The sequence below is a fragment of the Corvus cornix genome, chromosome Z, assembly GCF_000738735.6.
Source record: "Corvus cornix cornix isolate S_Up_H32 chromosome Z, ASM73873v5, whole genome shotgun sequence".
Lineage (NCBI taxonomy): Eukaryota > Metazoa > Chordata > Aves > Passeriformes > Corvidae > Corvus > Corvus cornix.
Genome location: NC_046357.1, coordinates 53,179,377 through 53,198,881, shown reverse-complemented (window position 1 = coordinate 53,198,881; position 19,505 = coordinate 53,179,377). Strand labels below are relative to the sequence as shown.

The 19,505-nt window shown below is 40.2% G+C and overlaps 1 protein-coding gene across 8 annotated transcripts in view; it reads right to left on the bottom strand.

Moving 5' to 3' along the window:
• MCTP1 (multiple C2 and transmembrane domain containing 1) overlaps window positions 1–19,505 on the bottom strand; it is a 239,916-nt gene that overhangs the window by 64,010 nt on the left and 156,401 nt on the right. For 6 of the 8 annotated variants that reach the window (XM_039567120.1, XM_039567125.1, XM_039567123.1 and 3 more), the window contains exon 16: window positions 1,844–1,963. In XM_039567120.1, coding sequence (XP_039423054.1) covers window positions 1,844–1,963 — 120 coding nt within the window. Of the gene's footprint in view, window positions 1–1,843; window positions 1,964–15,050; window positions 16,385–17,965; window positions 18,067–19,505 lie in introns of those variants that run through there. The other 2 variants (XM_039567121.1, XM_039567126.1) reach the window with 2 other exon arrangements.

Here is a 19,505-nt window from a genome sequence, read left to right as displayed (position 1 = left end):
TCAGCCATCAGGAGACAATGGGCTGTGTTTTAAGCATTGCATCTTTTGAATCTTGATCTTAGGCTTTTTCCATAAATGTAACCATATTTTTGTTAGGGAATATCTCTACCATCCCCCCACCTTAATTTTAGATAATCCTTGGAAGCATAACAGTCTTAGTGACATAGACAGGTAACAACAATGTTGGGATCAGGGCTGCATGGGTTCTAATATTTGCAGTTGCTAGGCATTAGGGGATCACTCAGGTTGGAAGGGATTTCCAAATTCCTGCTTAAAGCAGGGTCAGCCATGAGGTCAGATCAGGTTCCTCAGAGCTTTACTCAGTCAGGTCCTGGAAACTTCCTATAGCAACATCACTTTCCTGGGCAACCTCTTCCACTGCTTAAGAATTCTCATGGTAAAAACGGTTTTCCAGTCTGAATTTGCAAATGAAGCTTGTTGCCTGTTCCACCACAGCCTCCTTACAGGGTGTTCCAGTCGCTAAAAGCCTTCTATTCTCCATGATCTTTCAAGCCCGCTTCCCTCAGCTTCTTCTCAAGGGCTGGTTGATGAGGGCCTAAGCCCCTGATCATCTTGGTAGCCCTTCACTGAACTTGCTAAAGTCATTCAATGACTTTCTTGAACTGGTGTGTCCCAAACTGCACACTATTCCAGATTCATTCTGGCAAGTGCTGAGGAGTGGAGATAACCACTTCCCTCAATCCACTGTCCATGCTTCTGCTTACCTCACTGCCTTCTAAGACCAATTCAAACAGCTTCTTTCAGACAATCAATTCCCACTCTGTATCATCTCAACAGGTTATTTCTCCCCAAGAGCAGGATTTTTCCTTTTTGAATTTCATGAGGTTCCTATCAGCTCATTTATCCGACCCACTTAGATCCCTTTGAGCGGCAGATCCAGAGTGTCAAATAGTCCCAAACGCCTGATGTAACCCAAAAAACTTGATAGGCGTGCATTATCATCTCCTGTACATCACCAGAAGAGATGTTAAACAGGACCTTGCACCGTGGTAGCCCCTTTGTTACTGACCTTCATTAACCACTGTCTTTAGAGACCAGTTATCTGATCTGTTTTGGCTTTTCACTCGCCCATTCAGTTATCCATTCAGATCATGAAGTAGTAGACAACATGCTGCTTTTGGGATACAAGAACTAGTACAAATACTGAATTCCTAAGGCTCAGCAGTACCTCATGCAAAATCCTTTATCTGCCTGGATGCTAGAAAATTTGCACAGCATAGAATACAACTTCAAATTTTAATATGTACGTCTGAAATCCAAACCATGTTAATATTATTAATAAATGCCAGTTATTAGTAAATTTTTGCTACATTATATCCCAACTACATGCATTTAATTAAATGATGGCATCAGATGAAGAGAAGAAAATAAGAAAAAGCTAATATTAAGCTCAATGCATATTAATGATGAATTGTGAAATACAGTAAAATGTGATACATTCTGAAACTGTTAAAAAACTGGAATAATTTTAATCTTTAACTTCAACATGTGAAATAAAAAATACAACATAAGGACTTAGCCATACAAAATCATTTTCAAAGAATTTGCCTTTTCCTGAACAATAAGCCTCTCTCCTCCCACACAAAACAGATCCTATAGATAGTGCATGTTCCATTATATTTTTGCATGACATTTCAAGAAAACCAGACACACTTATTGGACAGCCAGAATAAAATTAAATTGCAGGTGGGAAAATTGTCCATCGAACATCATGAAGGGAGACATTTTGAAAAAGATATCGTATTTAAATACAGTTTAAAAATTTTACCTAGTTAAAAAAAAAGAAAAGGACGTGTATGCCCTTGAAGTAGAGAAGACTTACTGTATCATGTTGCCTGTTATCTTTTCCTGATACGATCAAGAAGTAGTTCCATGCCAGCAGCAACAACAAAGCCAGTGGTATCATGTAGAGCTCAAAGTTCCAGACCACAAAAAGAAAAAGCTGGAAGACAGGGCAGGAAAAGAAGTGATTGAAATCAGCATTACATTAAACTCTTGTACAAAGTTAAGACCAATAAATTAAAACAATTCTAAAGAAACCCACATCTCCTTAGACAGGAGCGTTGTTCAACCACTTTGCTGACTCACACTTACCTGCATGATACAACTGCTACACTTCCCAATCCTTCCTACCTTAATTCTTGGAAAAGAAAGATGTACTATCATCTAAGAGGAATATTAATTGTTCTCTCATAAAATAATGCTTTTGTGGACAATGCAAAATAGCATAAAAATAAGATTACATCTTAAGAAAGGTTAGCTGCTTTCATGAATCATAGAATGGCTTGGGTTGGAAGGGACCTTAAAGGCACCTAGATGCACACCTCGCCCCCCCCCCCCACCCGACAAAAGCAGGGACACCTTTCGCTAGACCGGACTGCTCAGAGCCTCATCCGACCTGGCCCTGAACACTTCTAGGGATGGGGCATTCACAACTTCTCTGGGCAACCTGTTCCAGCATCACCACCCTCAACAATAAGGAATTTCTTCCTAATACCTAATTTAAACTTCTCCTCTTTCAGTTTAAAGCCATTATCCCTTGCTGTATCACTACATACCCTTGTAAAAAGTCTGTCTCCATTTTTCTTGTCAGAGGGTCACAGGGATGTGATTAATTTAAAGAAGACCTCAACAAGTTAGTGAATCTGGTTTTAGCTTTGAAATAACCCTGCAGCAGTGGAAAGGTGGCACAAGAGTTGAATAAAGATTCATTTGCTATTTAGAAAAAAGAACATGGTCATTTTGTAGTAATGTCATACAAACAAGCAGAAGTAGCAATCAGAAATCTTTTGCATGGAAAACTAGCAAAAGATCACAGTAAAAACTAAAATCATATGATTATTTTAATTAAAGTATAGTAAAATAGAACTGACCCCAGGCTCATCAAAAATGGGATTAAAAAGAATGCTGAGAAGCCACCTAAGTCCACCATTTTGAAAACTTTGATTTGTTGCAGTGTTTGCTCAAAACAGCTGAAGTGCTCTGTGACCAGGGACTGCCAGAAGCCTGGCTGGGTTACATCTCCTAGTGTGCCTAAATAACTCTTCAGCATGGGATCCACTTGGGGATCACGCCTCTGGAGAAACCCATCCCCACTGCCAGCTCCATACACCACGGTCTAGACATTGTTCCCTGCTGATGCTGCTACAAAATTAATGGTTTACAGGAAAGAACTTAAAATAATTGGACTTGGATGGGGACAAAGTAAAATCATTTTTACCTCCAGTTTTCCCTATTTTCCCCTTTTATTTAAGCCAGCTATAGCCACAACTTGGGTTTCTTTTCTTCAACAAACAAAACAACAAAGACAACAAACAACAAAGACATTACAACAACAACAAAAAAAGTGAAAGCAAATCACACTATGTACTGCAGCTGGATAAACATCCAGAAATCCTCATAAGCTTTTTCATCCAAATAGTTAAGATTTTGAATATTTTTACTTTTAATACCTACTACAAGGAATGAAGGTGGTGTGCTACAGAACTCACAAACCTAAATGCCAATGCCTAGGTAAACCAAAACAGAGCTCATTTTCCCAAATTAATCACCAAGATGTGTAAAAAGATGAGTAAGAATAAAATGCAGATTTTAATAGTCTTCTGCTAGATTTTCATTTGGAGTGAAAACAAAATTCTCGTATCAAATACTAGCTCTCACATAGAAAGAAAAAAAATCTACATCTTAGGTAATCTCTCTCAAGATCAGCTAACTTACCTCATCCCTGTGCTTTCTACCACTATGTATACGCAAGTCCTATGAAACTGCAAGACAACCATGATAAATACTGAAAGCACTGAAAAAAACAGTGTGTGTGAGACAAAACCCAGGATACTGGCACTTTTAACAGTTTTTCATTTGAAAGAAAAATGCTTTTTTTAGGTTGTTTGGTTTAAAAGGAAATCTGTTAGACCTGGTAATGCATAAGATGCTGTGCTGGTCTCATCTAGTGTAGAGCTAATTTCTGCCTAGTAGCTGTTTTGGATTCAGAATGCGAATGGTGTTGGTAACACACCGATGTTTTGGGTTTTTTTGCTAAGTTCTGTTTATCCAAAGTCAAGGATCCTTTTTTCCCTTGTCTCACACTCTGCCAGTGGAAAATATCCAAAATAACCTGGGAGGGAGCACAGCTGGGACAGATGAGTCAAACCAAAGGGGTATTTCCACTCCATAGAATGTCATGCCCAGGATATAAACTGGGGGGACCTACCCAGAAGGGCGGGTGGTCTGGGTTCAGGAAGAGGGGTCTGGCAAGGGTCAGCAGGTGGTGAGAAATTGCATTGCACATCACTTGTTCTGGTAGGGGTTTTTTTCCCTTTTACTACCATTACTATTTTTATTTACCATTATTACTACATTTCACTTTATTTTCAATAACTAAACTGTTCTTGTGTCAACATAAAAGTTTTACTTCAATTCTCCTCCCTATTCCACCAGGATGTGGGGGAAGAAGGCGGGGGGGTGTTGAGTGAGTGGCTGTGTGGTATTTCATCTCCAGCTTAAAACCACAGTAGAAGCAAACAACATCTCATAGCACTCAAGAACTGTTCTGTGAGCTTGCTGTCTGTAAGAGAGTGGTAAATTAGATGTAACCAACTAACAACAAATTTTGTCTCAAAAGAAAAGCAAAAAACCCGTGCATGCTTTAACCCCAGAAATGTCCTGAGTCAATGCATGCACACTGAAGAGTGCTCTGGAAGCCAGCAGACAGCACCAAGTATCAGAAAAGTAAGTATTAGAGATGACCTGTTGAGAAAAGGCAACACAATACAGTCTTTCTTAGGGCCCCAGCTGAACTTTGGTTAGAAAGAGGTTAAGAAAATCAAGTACTATTCAAACAATCCCCAGAAAAAAAAAGCCAGCAATCTACTCAGAGTCTCAGGAGACATGGACTTGACTGGAGTCTGAAGAACATGGTCATCATGTACTCTGTACTCCAGAATATCAATGAATTCTCATCCAACCAGGTCTCACTTGAAGTTTCTAAATGCCAAATGACCTTCAAGGGCATTAATTCCTTACAGTACTGGACTCGGAGGGCCAGTAAAACATATTAAGATATTACCTCTTTACAGCTTGTATGGACATACCATTCAAAAGTGTGGATATTACGCCTGACATCTCCTGAAGATGATTTTGCTGACCTGCCACTTTAACTTCCATCTAGTCTGGCTGAATTTTAACCAGTTCCTCCTTTCAGGCAACTGTCTCAGCCAGGCACTACAAAAACAGTGCAACACAAATAAGATGTGTGCAGTGTGAGACCAACACCGTGATGGCACTGTGACCTAAATGGCCTCATTACACTTCCCAGACAAGAAATGCACTCATGAAATGCATATGAGAGAAAACAAGCAGATTTCCAGTATCAGATAAAACTTTTAAGTAAACATGAGCAAACCCAAAATCTGGTGCAGAACAGCAAGAAAACTCTAGGACCCAGTTCTTATGCATAAAAGGCCTGATTGTTGAGGTGAAAGAGAAGAAGGGAAGTGGTATGTACAAATCTTCGTGAAAGGTGGGGAAGTAAAGCAACATATCCATCCATTAAGCAAATATAGACCAAAAAATCCCAAAACCAAACCAGAAAAGCTAAAGAATAAGTATAAAAGAACAGTTCTGGGAGTTGCCTGTGTCTGTAAAGCATCTAGTGGACTGTATCTGGCATTATACCTTCCAAGAAAATAATGACTCTCTGTGTAAAAAAAGGATGCTTATCACTACCGAAACAAGCTAACTATTTTAAAGAGATGAGTGGGAGTCTCAAAGGTTACGGTTTAATACAACTGCCATTTCCTATATAAAAGAATGTAAGGAAGGGCTTTTTTCTTCTCTCACATGAGATCAAAGTTTTCAGAGTCACAGGCATGAACTGGCCATTTACAACATCACATCAGTTTATACTCTTAGTCAGACACACATGCATTAAATGATCATTCAGAGAGACACATGACACTATCCCTAGTGTACAACACTTCAAAAAATAATTTAAGTTAGGGTATTGAATATCCTATTCTTTTGCAAACTACAGTATATTTTAAAAAGAAATCTCATCCAAAATGATTAACACTTCCTACTGTTCAGAAAAAAAGCCTGCCCTTTCAGACTAGCAGCTGTGGATCATTAGCTTTCCAGTGATGAGATGTGTTTGATGAGTATTTTTCTTTCTAATTAAGAGACGACATTCTCTATTTGACTATCTTCTGACAGAAGTGAAGAGAAGGATTTCTGCCTATGTGGAAAGGCCATATTCTACAGAACAATTATTTCAGATTTCTTTTTATCTACCTCCACCCAGCCTCTTTTCATTTTTAACAAAATCCTGTTTGCACCCACAGACTTCACAGTATTAACCCCTGTGTTTCTCAACTCTTCTCCTTTTTTCCTTTTGCTTCTGTTTTGACTGCTAGCAGAGAAGAGCATGTTGAAAAAAAAGGATCAACCCACACAGGGGCCACTGACCTCATCCTCAGGTATAGGAGAGACCAGCGGACATTATGAAGGAGGGCTGCAAAAACTGCTGTTTGAAAGCTTTATGACAAAACTAAAAATGGTTCATTCCACAGAAATGCCTGAGTTCAGCAGACCAGATATTTGCTCTGGTAGCACTGAGAGCAAGAGCTATAATGTGCTGGGAGTAAGGCAATACACAGACATCCCCGCTGCCGTTGTCTCACGTGGGGCACAACGTTCATGCTGCAGTCTCCTTCTTAAATTGTGGCTTTCCCTGATCATTTTCACGGAATATCTTTATAGCCTCATTTACATATTATCTATATCCTTGCCTTATATTTATTACCAATCTCTTGATTACCCTGGAAACACAAAAGTTGGCTGCGCAGCATTTTGGCACAATCACAAATAGACAATGTCTACAGCTCCAAATACTGTGCTCCAATCACAGGATCTTCCACTTACCATTTAAGCTCAAAGGGACAATTTTATTACCTGAGGCTTTGTCTCATGATGTGTTCTCACAAGACTAGACAGAATGAGAGAGAACACATATATCTGCTTGATACAGACTGTGTACCAAGTACTGCAGGTTTTAAGGCTCCTGCATGGTGTTTTATACTACGAAACACTTGCAACTACTTTGTACTGTACTTTGGAGAGATAATAGCTTCTTCCATTATGAAAGGAGTCAGTTAGCAATCACAGCGCCTATGATCTTGTACAATACTTTTATAAGAAATTAGAAAGGAAGCATTTCTTTTAGCTGCATCAGATCTCAAATACACTAACTATAATGTAAACACTTACAGGAATCCACTCCAAATGCACTTCCTTCGTTCAGATAAGTCTGGAAGAAGTACGCCTTTTAAACATACTCTAAAGCATACTCCAGCAGTTTTTCTTATCAGTCTTGCAATTTGAATTCCAATTATCTGAGTACTGGGAGAAGGTGCGGTATGAAAGATTTGAGTCTGAAACACATTATCTGTTACTCTGTTTTTCTGTACACATAAAAACACTAACTTGAAAATAGTAAAAGCATGGAATGTGCCAAAAAATCCCAACAAAACCAAACCAGAAAAAACCCCATATAATTCCCACTTGCTTTATTTTGACAGATTTTCAATTCAACCTTGGATTAGTGTTGGTTCTCTTTTTTAAATGCCTGAGGTCTTGGGAGTCTGAGAAATGCAGAATAATTAGTATTTCTGATTGTCTAAGAAATTTTCCTTTATCTCAGAAACAAACATGAAATTGTTTGAATTTTCTCTCTTTTCTGGAATTGGAAGAACTGAGTTCACTGCAATTCAGATTTTTATTAACATTCTTTCTATTTATTTCATGTAGAAAGAGAAAAAAGGGATATATCCATGACAAATAAAACAAGAACTTAACAGAATGGATGAAGTATTATTAATGCCAGTCCCAATGGGGCTTTTGATGTATTTTGATGTGTTGAAAGACATGTATTAGCACTCGTTAGAGCACTTGGGTCCCATATGTAGAAGAACACGCCAAAAGAAAATTTAATTAAATGATGGCATTAGACGAGGAGAAGAAAATAAGAAAAGGCTAATGTTAAGCTCATTGCATATTAATGATGAATTGTGAAATACAGTAAAATGTGATACGTTCTGAAATGGAATAATTCTGAATAATTTTATTCTTTAACTTCAGTATGTGAAATAAAAAATGCAACATAAGCACTTAACTAGGTAGGACATTTTTGGTCACGTGTTTTCCATGTTGTTAATCTGTACAACAAACCCAAGGTTCTATTTCATCTCATTCTTTTTATCTATGTGCTGTGTACCCACGTGTTACTAAAGCAACAATTCTGTCAACTAGAGGTGACTCACTTGATCTGCATCAAACCACCCAGTTTGTGAAACACATCTACAGCCAGAACAACCTTTACAATGATACCACTATACAATCACACCATGACGTACGTTGCATCTCTACAAGATTGTCAGCACCAACAAAATGTTCTATTTAAAATCCTGAACATTTTTATTTAATTATTTGCTTTTTTCCTTACAACTTGTAACAAATGTTTCAAAATCATTTTCCAGAAGTACCATGATCTCTACTTTGAGAATGTCAACAACTTCAAGAATGTAAACCTTCAAGAATGCAAACCTCAGAGCATGACTGCAGGGCCACTTCAAACAGCACATGGATTACAGATATAAAATTTGTACTGCTGTAACCAGTTGCTATTGTAACCAATAACAAAAGTTAGGTGGAAATAAAAATTACACCCCCCAAAAATATTTAAAAATGTGGAATCTCTTGGGTCATTCTTTTCCCCTTCACTTAAGAGTTTCTGAGCTGCATTATTACAGCTGTGTAGTTAGTATCCAGGATAAAATTAAAGGGAAAAATATTCTCAGGCCATTTCAAGATGGATTTGTTCTGTCAGACTGCTAAAATGCTGACAAACTACGAGAAATTGATAGTACTTTTCCTATGAGCAATGACACCTGGCATCAAGTTAAAAATGACTAACTAGGGTACATTAGATCAAATACATGTCTGTGAACTGGACTACTAGGGTCATGGAACCTTCATTCCATCTTAATACCACATTTTCTGAACAATACCCAACTGCTCACTGAATGGCCCATGTCTGTGTGAAAGTGACATTACCTAGAAAACTGCTCTACACATTATTTTCCAAGTAAAAAAAGTGCTTTAATGTCCCCAGATTGATTTTCACAGAATCACAGAATGGTTATGTCTGGAAGGGACCACAGTGGGTCATCTGGTCCAACCTCCTTGCTCAAACAGGGTCATCCCAGAGCACATTGCACAGAATTGTGTCCAGATGGATCCTGAGTATCTCCAGTGAGAGAGAGAGAATCACTTCAGAAGAAAAATCTAACGTGTTGACTCTGTGAGAAGTGTAAAATCACAGCATGGATCATGCTAGATAACTACAGGTTTTATACACAATGGATTGGTGAGACTAAGAGCTCTGTACTGTTTGTAATTGTGTTGTGGTGATAAAGATCACATACAAGCAGGGATCTACATATTCACATCTATCATCCTTCATTTTGTAGGCATTTTATCACTTTACCTGGGCATCAATTTTCTATCATCTATGTCTTGCAGTTCAATTTGAAAAGTGTAATTTCTTCAAACAATCCAGGAATAAAATGTTATCATTGCCCCCTTCCTTTCTCACAGCCTGACGAGGAACTGATGGACTTTGAACCCACCTCCTGTTCCTCCCAAATGCCTGGAGATTGTAAAATTAAATTGTGCGTCAAAAGTTATTAAACTGGGTATAGAGAAAAAACATTTGGTACCATCTTCATCTTAATTAGAATGACTTCACTGTACATCTTCCATAGTCCAAACAACACACATACCAGACACTGGTATGGAAGTTGTGACAAATACTGCTCTCTGTACATCACATACTGCATCAGATTAAATTTTTCTTAATCTGCTCCCTCCCTTATCTTCTATCCATTTTTGCAAATGAAGGAAAATCATTTAAAATTTTAAGAAAACACTATAAAAAGTTTAATAGGGTAGAAATAGTCACCACTACCTAAATACTGGAAAATACAAGACTTTCAGACTTATTTTTTCCAAAGCAAAGTAGAAAATACTTTTTTTTCAATGAAAAGTAAGTAACTTATTTTAAAAATACTGAATATGAACTACATATACCTCACAAATGTTTAAACTGTGCCCATATTCATCGGTATGACAGAAAACTGAAATAAGCCTTCCTCACTATTCATCATTAATAACCACCACCAAAATAAAAAGACCATTAGGATATTAGGAAGTGAAACCTTTGATAAAGTCCTTTGGTTGTAGGAAAACTGACACTTTACCAACTGTCTGAGTGAAAGGTACAGCAGTAAAATTTAAACTGTATGAATTAAGACTAAAACCATGTGGCTAAAGGCATACAGACAGACTGTGATTCCCAGTGATAAAATGCAAAAATACTGATTTTTGGTTTGATAACCATGTCTGGAACAAACAGAAACTTTGGCTGCTCTATGGACAGGCACTTCCATAACTTCTGAAGTCTCATTTCACACACTGGAACTGTAATGCCCTTATTAGATTAAGAAACTCTATTTTAAATTTTTATTTAGGACTAAACACAACAATTCTCTTTCCACCTCTGTTTGGAGATAGCTGCATCAACACACTGGACTCTCTGATGTCCTGGAGATGTCAACTGCTCATGCAGAGAAATTCCTTGCTGAGTCTGTCCCTTCACTTGGAGCTGAAATTAAGGTTGAATCAAGCAATCTTTCTGCTGCTTCTGCTTTCTCATCTGTTCTTAAAAAAAATCTGTTATGTTTTGGGGTTTCAGTTTTTCCAAGAGACAGAGGCACCAAGGAATAGCATGGTGGAATAATCACCAAGGGACAGGGCCACCGCTTGTCAGAAGGATAAGAACACCCATTTAGAGCATTAATATATGAAGCCATTCATATTTCCCCAATGTTTTCTTTTAAATCTTTTTTACATGTTAGGAATGGTTTTAGAAGGTGCCACTTGCCGTCAGCTGTCACTTGATATCAACCAACTAGGTCTAATTATTAAATTATTTCAACTTTTCAAGACCATCAGTCAACCTCAGTGAGCTCCTCAGGCTGATTTTCGTACTCATGATTTATGACCTGCTTCATTATGTTGTTCTATGATGTCTGGAGTATTGGTTGAGTATAACTGCAAAACAGCAAATAAATAAAAAGCCTAGGATTTGTGCCTTTGTCACTGACCAGGTCTTAAGTACATAACTGGCAATTTGTTCTCAAACAGTGTAGGAAAATGTTTTTCTACCTATTAATGTACTTTTTTGTAAATAAATTTTAATTAATAAATTCATTTAAATTATTAATTTCAACTAGCTTGTCATTCTTTGTAACTTGATCTCCCAGTCTATCTTGTAATTTAACAAAAATTCTGCTTCATTGATCTCAAGACATTCCCTCCAAAACTTCAGTTCTGAGAGTTTGCAGACCTATGTGTAGCATCTATAACTGTGTGTGCCTGTTCCTATTCACAACTCTAATATTAATCCAGGACTGATGTTACCAAGTCCTTCTAGTCTATTTACTCTTTACCTATGAACATCCTGTAGTTCTCCACCCTTCCACCCTCAATGATCTGTTTGAAGTGATTTTGATGCCTGAGATATCTATGTGTTAGCATGCAGGCTATGTGCTTTTCTTCAGTATTTACCAAGTCTTTAAATTTCCCTGTGCAGAGTATGATTGTAGCTTGCAGAAATGAGAACTTAGCAGAAAATACCAGTTTAGATCAGAGAGTGAGGGAGCTCCAGGTGTTTGAACAACCTGAATTCCGGAGTTGTAAGACTGTCCCCAGGCTGATTGTCAGTGACACAAGTGAGTATTTTTTGTTCTTTAGTAGGATAGCTATAATTATATTCTGCAATGCTTTCTTTAAACAAAATGCAAAATAAAACTCCCCAAGTTCATTTTTAGCTGGCAGTTTTTTACAGTAAACTAGAGCAGGTCCTGAGAAAGCTAAAGTATATTCACATACTTCTATGTAAAAGTTACCAAATTGCACTATAAAGAAAACAATGACTTCTGTTATCAGCATAAATAGCGCAAACTCCAAATATTTCAATGAGATAAATAGAATGCAGAAGTTAGGATACAGTTCATGAATATGTACATATCCTGTATATTTTTGTCTCTTTATATTATAAATTACAGCACAAAGGAGTGTCTATTAACAATCACTTCACAATTTGTTAGAATCGGTTATGAATTATTAAATAAATGTAATTTAGAACATAACTAGCATAGTTACTAGTGTATCACCACTCAGTCTTTGCTTGAGTTCACTTCTCTGTGCCTTTGCTAAACTTCTCTGGTCTGCAAAGGTCCACTCAGGTGCATTTGAGAAATCACATTAGACTCATACAGCCTTTCCTGCAAGAGCAACATCCTGAACTGTTGGGAGTTGTACAAGAAATGGAGTCAGATACCTGGTTAACAAATACACCAGTCACACCTTACGATGTCTGAAGCACTTTCAGTCTCCTGAAAAGTTTTTCTCTACAGCAAGGTAACTGACCTGTTTAATGAGGGCAAGCACGAAAGTGATATCTTGGGAATACCAGAAGTGCTTCATGAAAAAAACAGGAAAGGAATATCAGAGGTAGACTTACCAAACAAAACAGAATTCTTTTTGTTAAAAACTACAGAAAATGCCCTTACTTTTTGGTTAAAGTTAAGTAACCATTCATATAAGGCACTGGAAAAAGACAAGAGAGGTGAAGGCTGAAAGAGAAGTAAAGGTGAACTTCAGAATTTCACATTTTTGAATCACATACTTTCAAGCAACAGCAAGGTCTATGGGCAGCAGTAAGCTGGATAGGGCACCACCTACCCAAAATGCAGAAAGAGTATACCATGTAATTAAACAGCCTGAAATCATTTTTGATGTTGTTTAATCTGATTTTAAGGTTCACTCTTGTCAGATATATTGAGAAATAAAATTTTTAATCTATGCCATGTAATTTTTCAAATCAAACCCAACAACAAAAAGGATTTTCTTTCTTATGATCCTAGGTGGAAAACTGTCTTTTGCTGCTCTCATTGAGGTAATGTTTCTGCAGGGAAAATATATTTTCATGCTATTGAAAACACCAGTTGTTTTTCTGTAATAAATTTAATTATATCCACATTTTCACAAACTACACTAAATCATATTTAGCACAGAGATCTGTGTCCTGGCAACTCTCCTGCTTTTTTATAGTTTTTTTTCTGGTCAGCAAATTCTAGAACCCAAGCTGTATTCCTCTCTCCATATTTGCAGGAAATAGTGTTGTAGACTCCAAATATATGGTGTTTCATAGAATCTACCTCACCTTTCAGTAGTATATTGTTTCAGCAAAATTACATTTCATTTATTTAGATGACTGCCACTCCAATATGTTTAGCCATACTTTAACACAGAAATGTTCCACAGCTCTAAAAAGCATTTATTTAGCCTGGACCATCATCAATAACATTTACTAACCGGGGAAGAACAGTGCATTTCATAGATGCTTACTTCAATGCACATCCTTAAAATGCGAATAGGGAAATGCAGAGTATTTTACTGCTACCTACAGAACAGTGTATCATCATTAATAGCCAGTGCTACATTCTCAACTTTTTTTTTTTTATTGTACAAAATAACATAGCAATGAGATCACCAGTGTTAAAACAAGTACAGATTTTGTGTGAGTGTTTAAACTTGCTACATATGCCAGGAAGAGGAGAGTTCTCCTTTAAAGGACCAGATTCTGGAAACAGATATTTCATAAATTTAAATGAGCAGAACGCAAGACCTGGAATTATACACATATGGCTTCTATATTTTAACACCCTATTCAAGTCTCAAAATCTTTCAGTCAAACCAAAACAGCCAAATATTTTATTACAGAAAGTCTCACTATTAAGTTGTCTGACACTTATAAAAGATTTTTTTTCAATTTTATACAAGTTATAATGCATTCATGAATCATAAAAGGTCTTTGAAATGTAACAGGCAACTGTACTTAGGGCAAAGAAGTACAATTTCTTGCCCAAACCCCTAATCACTAACACTTAGTTGATATATGCACGTGAAAAACCTCTCTACTCACTGCTGTGTTGCTAGCAAGCCCAAATAAAAATGACATTTAAAATTCAAGATGAAGGCTTGATCTTAATGATTCTCGTAGTCACAGTGGATGAACTATGTATAGCATAATTACTAACCTTGTATTTTTTATTAAAGAGAGAGCAGACTTGAGGTTTTAACAGACTGTCTTTTCAATGCCACTCCTCCTTCCCCAGCTCCCCAGTACCTCCCTTCCACCTAAGCTTTGGCTGACACCAAGGAGAGGAAGGCAGGAGTAATTCCACCTGGGTTTTTAATAAATCTGAAAAGTCCTGTGGAACTGACCTTTCACACTGAAGCAGACTGATGATTTATGAGCAGACCTGGACTCTTCAGAGCTGCAGCTCATGTCTACCACTCGAGGTAACTCTCAAAATGGCACTGCTTGGGCAATGTCTTCACAACAGCATCTGGAGAGGGGGATAAATGTTTTGCTGATGCTCAAGAAAGCTTTTTGCAAGACTCAGGAATTCAACTACCTGTTCTCTAGGACAGAGTACTGCAGCAGGTATAGACCCTTCTACCCACTCTCACCAGACCTCTGATCAGCTATGATGGATGTCCTTCCCTTATTCCTTTTAAGATAACAGTCTAACCTTTGACCAAACATCACCACGTCAGCTAAACCATAACACTTGTCAGGTCCAGCCTGTTTTGAATGCATCCAGGGATGTTGACTCCACCCCTTCACTAGGCAGCCTGTTCCAGTGCCTGACCACCGTTTCAGTGAAGAAATTCTTCCTAATGTCCAAACTGAACCTCCCCTGACACAGCTTGAGGCCATTTGCTCTCGTCCTGTCATTAGCTGACTGGGAGAAGAGACCAACCCCATCTCACTATGCCCTCCTTTCAGGCAGTTGTAGAGAGTGATAAGGTCTCCCACAAGCCTCCTTTTCTCCAGGCTAAACAACCCCAGCTCCCTCAGCTGCTTCTCATATGACCCTACTCTCTAGACCCTTCACCAGCTCTGTTGCCCTTCCTGGACACACATTCCCATACCTCAATGTCGTTCTTGAAGTAGAGGGCCTAGAACTGAACACAGGACTTGAGGTGTGGCATCACCGCTGTACAGGGGGAGAATCCCTGCCCTGGTCCTGCTGGCCACACTATTTCTGATTACGACCAGGATGGCGTTGGCCTTCTTGGCCACCTGGGCTCACACTGGCTCATGTTCAGCAGCTGTCAATCAGCACTCCAGGTCCTTTTCTCCTGGGCCACTTTCCAGCCACTCTTCCCGCACCCAGCCTGTAGTCCTGCACGGGGTTGGCGTGATCCAAGTGCAGGAACCAGCCTTGGTCTTATTGAACCTCACACCACCGGCCTCAGCCCATTGACCCAGCCTGTCCAGATCACTCTGCAGAGCCTGCCTACGCTCCAGCAGATCAACATTCCTGCCCAATTTAGTGTTGTCTGCAACCTTACTGAGGGTACACTCAACCCCCTCATCCATACCATCAGTAAAGACATTAAGCAGGACTGGACCCAGTCTGGAGCCTTGGGGAATCCCAGTAGTGACCCACCAGCAACTGCAGCACCATTCACCACCACGCTCTGGGCCAGCCATCCAGCCTGTTCTTAACCCATAGAAAAGTGCACTTGCCCAGGCCATGGGCTGCCAGCTTGTCTTAGTTTAGTACAATTATACAGAAGAGAGACTCAAAAGTGAGTTATCTCCCCTTTAGTTTTAACCACTCCTGTTTCATCAATAAGGAAAGATGAATGTGAGGTCTAAGTGAAAAAATAACAGTTTACTAAAAAAAAAAACCAACAACCAAGATAACACCAATAACTACTAAATAAAATGTGCTGAGTCCCATGGTCACCCAGAAACAAAGAAAACAAGATGGTAGAGGAGACCCTCCTCCTAAGATGGCTACTGCCATAGCAGCCTGTATGGACCAAAGACAAAGACAATTTGGCAGAGAAAGCCCCCTTCTCCGGACCATGAGAACAAAGGAAAAACAACACACCAACCCAGCCTCCGTGGTTCCCGAGCTCCCTCCTACCTCATATAATAAACAATGGGGAACAGGGACAAAACAAAAACCTAACTATTCTTTGACCAAAACAAATCAACACTGCTGGGATGCTGGAAGAAACTTCCCAACTGCTGCAGCGCTGACCACCCTCAGGGGCTGGAACTTATGGAGAGATGGTTGAGCTTCCTGGAATGGCGCAGCAGCTGCAGGCAGTGGCTGGCACTCGTGCAGTGGATTTGACCTCTCCTGGTGTGGCACGGCACCTGGGGAGAAAGGCATTGTGAAATTCTCCAAAGCCTTGGGAGATCAAAAGGAAACTACCCCGCCAAATGGCATGGCACAACATGGCTGTCCTGAGTGGCAGCAGCAAAAAGTTGCTGCAAAATTCACTGTGGAGAAGTTTTGGATTGTAAAATGTAGCTTCTTGGTTGCAACTCAGAGACCTGCCCTACACCACCCCCTAGCCAGAAGAGAGCAGAAGGAGAGCTCCACATGCATCTGCTTCTGGTTTTTAAAGGGATGCCCCATTCCCCTTCCATGAAGCCGGTGTAAAACACACAAGTTCGGTTTCCTAGGTTGCTGAGTATTGAAGTGACAGTAAAAACAGACTACGTGGATTAACATAGAGGAAATATGGAATACACATTTTTGGGTCACCCAGAACACAGCTTCTCCAGCAGAACACCGTGGGTGACTGAAGTCCAAGGCAGACAACATCCACAGCCTTTCATCATCCACTAGGCAGGTAACCTCATCATAAAAGGAGATCAGCTTGATCAAGCATGATCTGCCCTTCCTAAACCCAGGCTGGCTGGGCCTGCTTCCCTGGTTGTCCCATATGTGATGTGTGACAGCACCCAGCATATCTGTTCCGTAACCTTTGCAAACACCAAGATCAGGGTGACAGCCCTCTAGCTCCCCAAACCCTCCTTTCAACTCTTTTTGTAGGTGGGCATTACATTGGCCAACCTCCAGCTGTCTGGGACCTCCCCAGTTAACCAGGACACATGATAAATGATGGAGAGTGTCTTGGAAAGCTCTCCTGCCAGATCTCTTAGCACCCTTTGGTGAATCCCATCCATTCCCACAGACTTGTGAGTGTCTTAAGTACCACAGCATGTCACTTCTTCCTCCTGCATTGCAGGGGGTCTGTTCTGCTCCCTGTCCCTGCCTATCAGTCCAGAGGACTGGTTGTCCTGAGGATAACAGGTCTTGTGTTAAAGACTGATGCAGAGAAGTCATTAAGTACCTCATCCTTTTCCTCATCCTTGGTGACAAAGTTCCCCTCCACGTTCAATACAGAATGAAGATTTTCCTTGGACCTCCCTTTGTTGTTCATGTCTTATAAAACCACTTTTTATTATTTTTCACAGCAGTGGCCAGGTTGATTTCTAGCTGAGCTTTTGCCTCTGATTTTCTCTCTACACATCCTAACCATATCCTTGTACTCTTCCTGAGTTTCCTGCCCCTTCTTTCAAAGGTCATAAACTCTTTTATCCCAAGTTCCAGTGAAAGCCTGACCAATCTTCTTCCCTGATGGCTTGTCTTTCAACACATAGGGAGTGCTCCTGTACTTTTAAGATTCCATCCTTCTTGATCCCTTTATTATCAAGGACTGTTTCCTAAGGACTCTCTGTGCCCTGAACAGGCCAAACACAGCCCTTCAGGAATCAAAGGCATGGGTTTGGTTAACCCCACTCCTTACTTCATCAGGAATCAAAATTGCTGTCATTTCATGGTTACTTTGCCCAGGATGGGCATGCTGACCACCACATCTCCCACCAGCTCCTCTCTGTTCATAGACAGCAGGTCTAGCAGGCACCATATCTGGTAGGCTCCCTTACCAGCTGCGACAAGAAGTTGTCTTCCACATACTCCAGGAGCCTCCTAGACTGCCTCCTCTCTGCCTTCTTGAGTTTCCAGCAAATATCCAGCAAGCTAAAGTCTTCCACAAGAAAAGGGATGGAGATTGTGAATTGTCAGTCATCTGCTTAGTAAATACTTCATCTGCCTCTTCATCCTGGTTGGTTGGTATGCAAGACTCCCACTAGGATATCTGCATTTTTAGCCTTCTCACTAATTCTCACTCAACCTCAACATTATCCTTCCTTCCCAAAAAAGTTCTAGCTTCCAATCAGGATCCCTATTCCTTTTCTTAGCCTGGAAAGAATAAAAATACATGGGATTTTCCAGTTAGCAGCTCCTGCACGTGGCTCTCCCCCACCTGGGACCATTTGCAGCTCTTGGTTCTTCAGGACAGAGCATCAAGGCTGCTCGGAAAAAAATCTACAGAAGAATATGGAAGCCAGATGAACACATTATACTGCTTTTGTGTGGCAAGGTTTTGGTAGTGGGGGGCTGCAAGTGTGATGATGATTCTGTGAGATGCTGCCAGAAGTTTCACTCATGTCTAGCAGAGTCAATGCTGCCTGGCTCCAGGAAGGACTCACTGCTGGCCAAGGCTGAGCCCATTAGTGATGGGGCAGCATCCCCGAGGTAATGTATTTAAGAATGAGAAGAAGAAAACTGTACAACTACAGTCAGAGAAAAGAGTGAGAATATGTATATATGCAAATACATGTAAATAAACTCTGCAGACACCCAGGTACATGACAAAGCATGGGGAGCAGGTACTCCAGTACATTGGAGCAGAAATTCCCCTGCAGCCAACTGTGAGGCAGGCTGTCTTTGAAGTCCATGGAAGTCCACAGTGGAGCAAATATCTATCATGGAAGACCCCACACTTCAATACCCAGGGAAGGGACCCATGCTGGAGCAGTCTGTGCCTGAAAGACTGTACCTCCTGGAAGGGATCCACACTGAAGCAGTTTGTGCAGAACTGCAGTCCAACACCCTGTAGTGTGTTGACCCTGGCTGGATGTCAGGCACCCACTGAAGCTGATCTATCACTCCCTCTGCAGCTGGACAGGGGAGACAAAATAAGGGTTCATGGGTTGAGACAAGGTCTGGGAGAGATTACTCACCAAGTATCATCACAGGCAAAACAGACTCAGATTGGGGATTTTAACGTAATTTATTTCTAACAAAATCAGAGTAGGATAATGAGAAGTAGAATAAATCTTAAAAACACTTTTTCCCACTCCTCCCTCCTTCCCAAGCTCTACCTCCTCCCCTCTAGCAGTGTAGGAAGATGGGGAATGGCGGTTGCAGCTGGTTCATCTCAGCTTCTGCCACTGCTCCCGGAGAAGAGTCCTCGCCCTGCTCCAGCATGGGGTCCCTCCCACAGGAGACAGTCCTCCACAAACTTCTCCAGTGAGAGTCCTTCCCATGGGTACCAGCTCTTCACAAACTGCTTCAACGTGGGTCATTCTTCCACAGAGTAGAGTCCTTCAGGCACGGCCTGCTCCAGCATGAGTCCTTCAC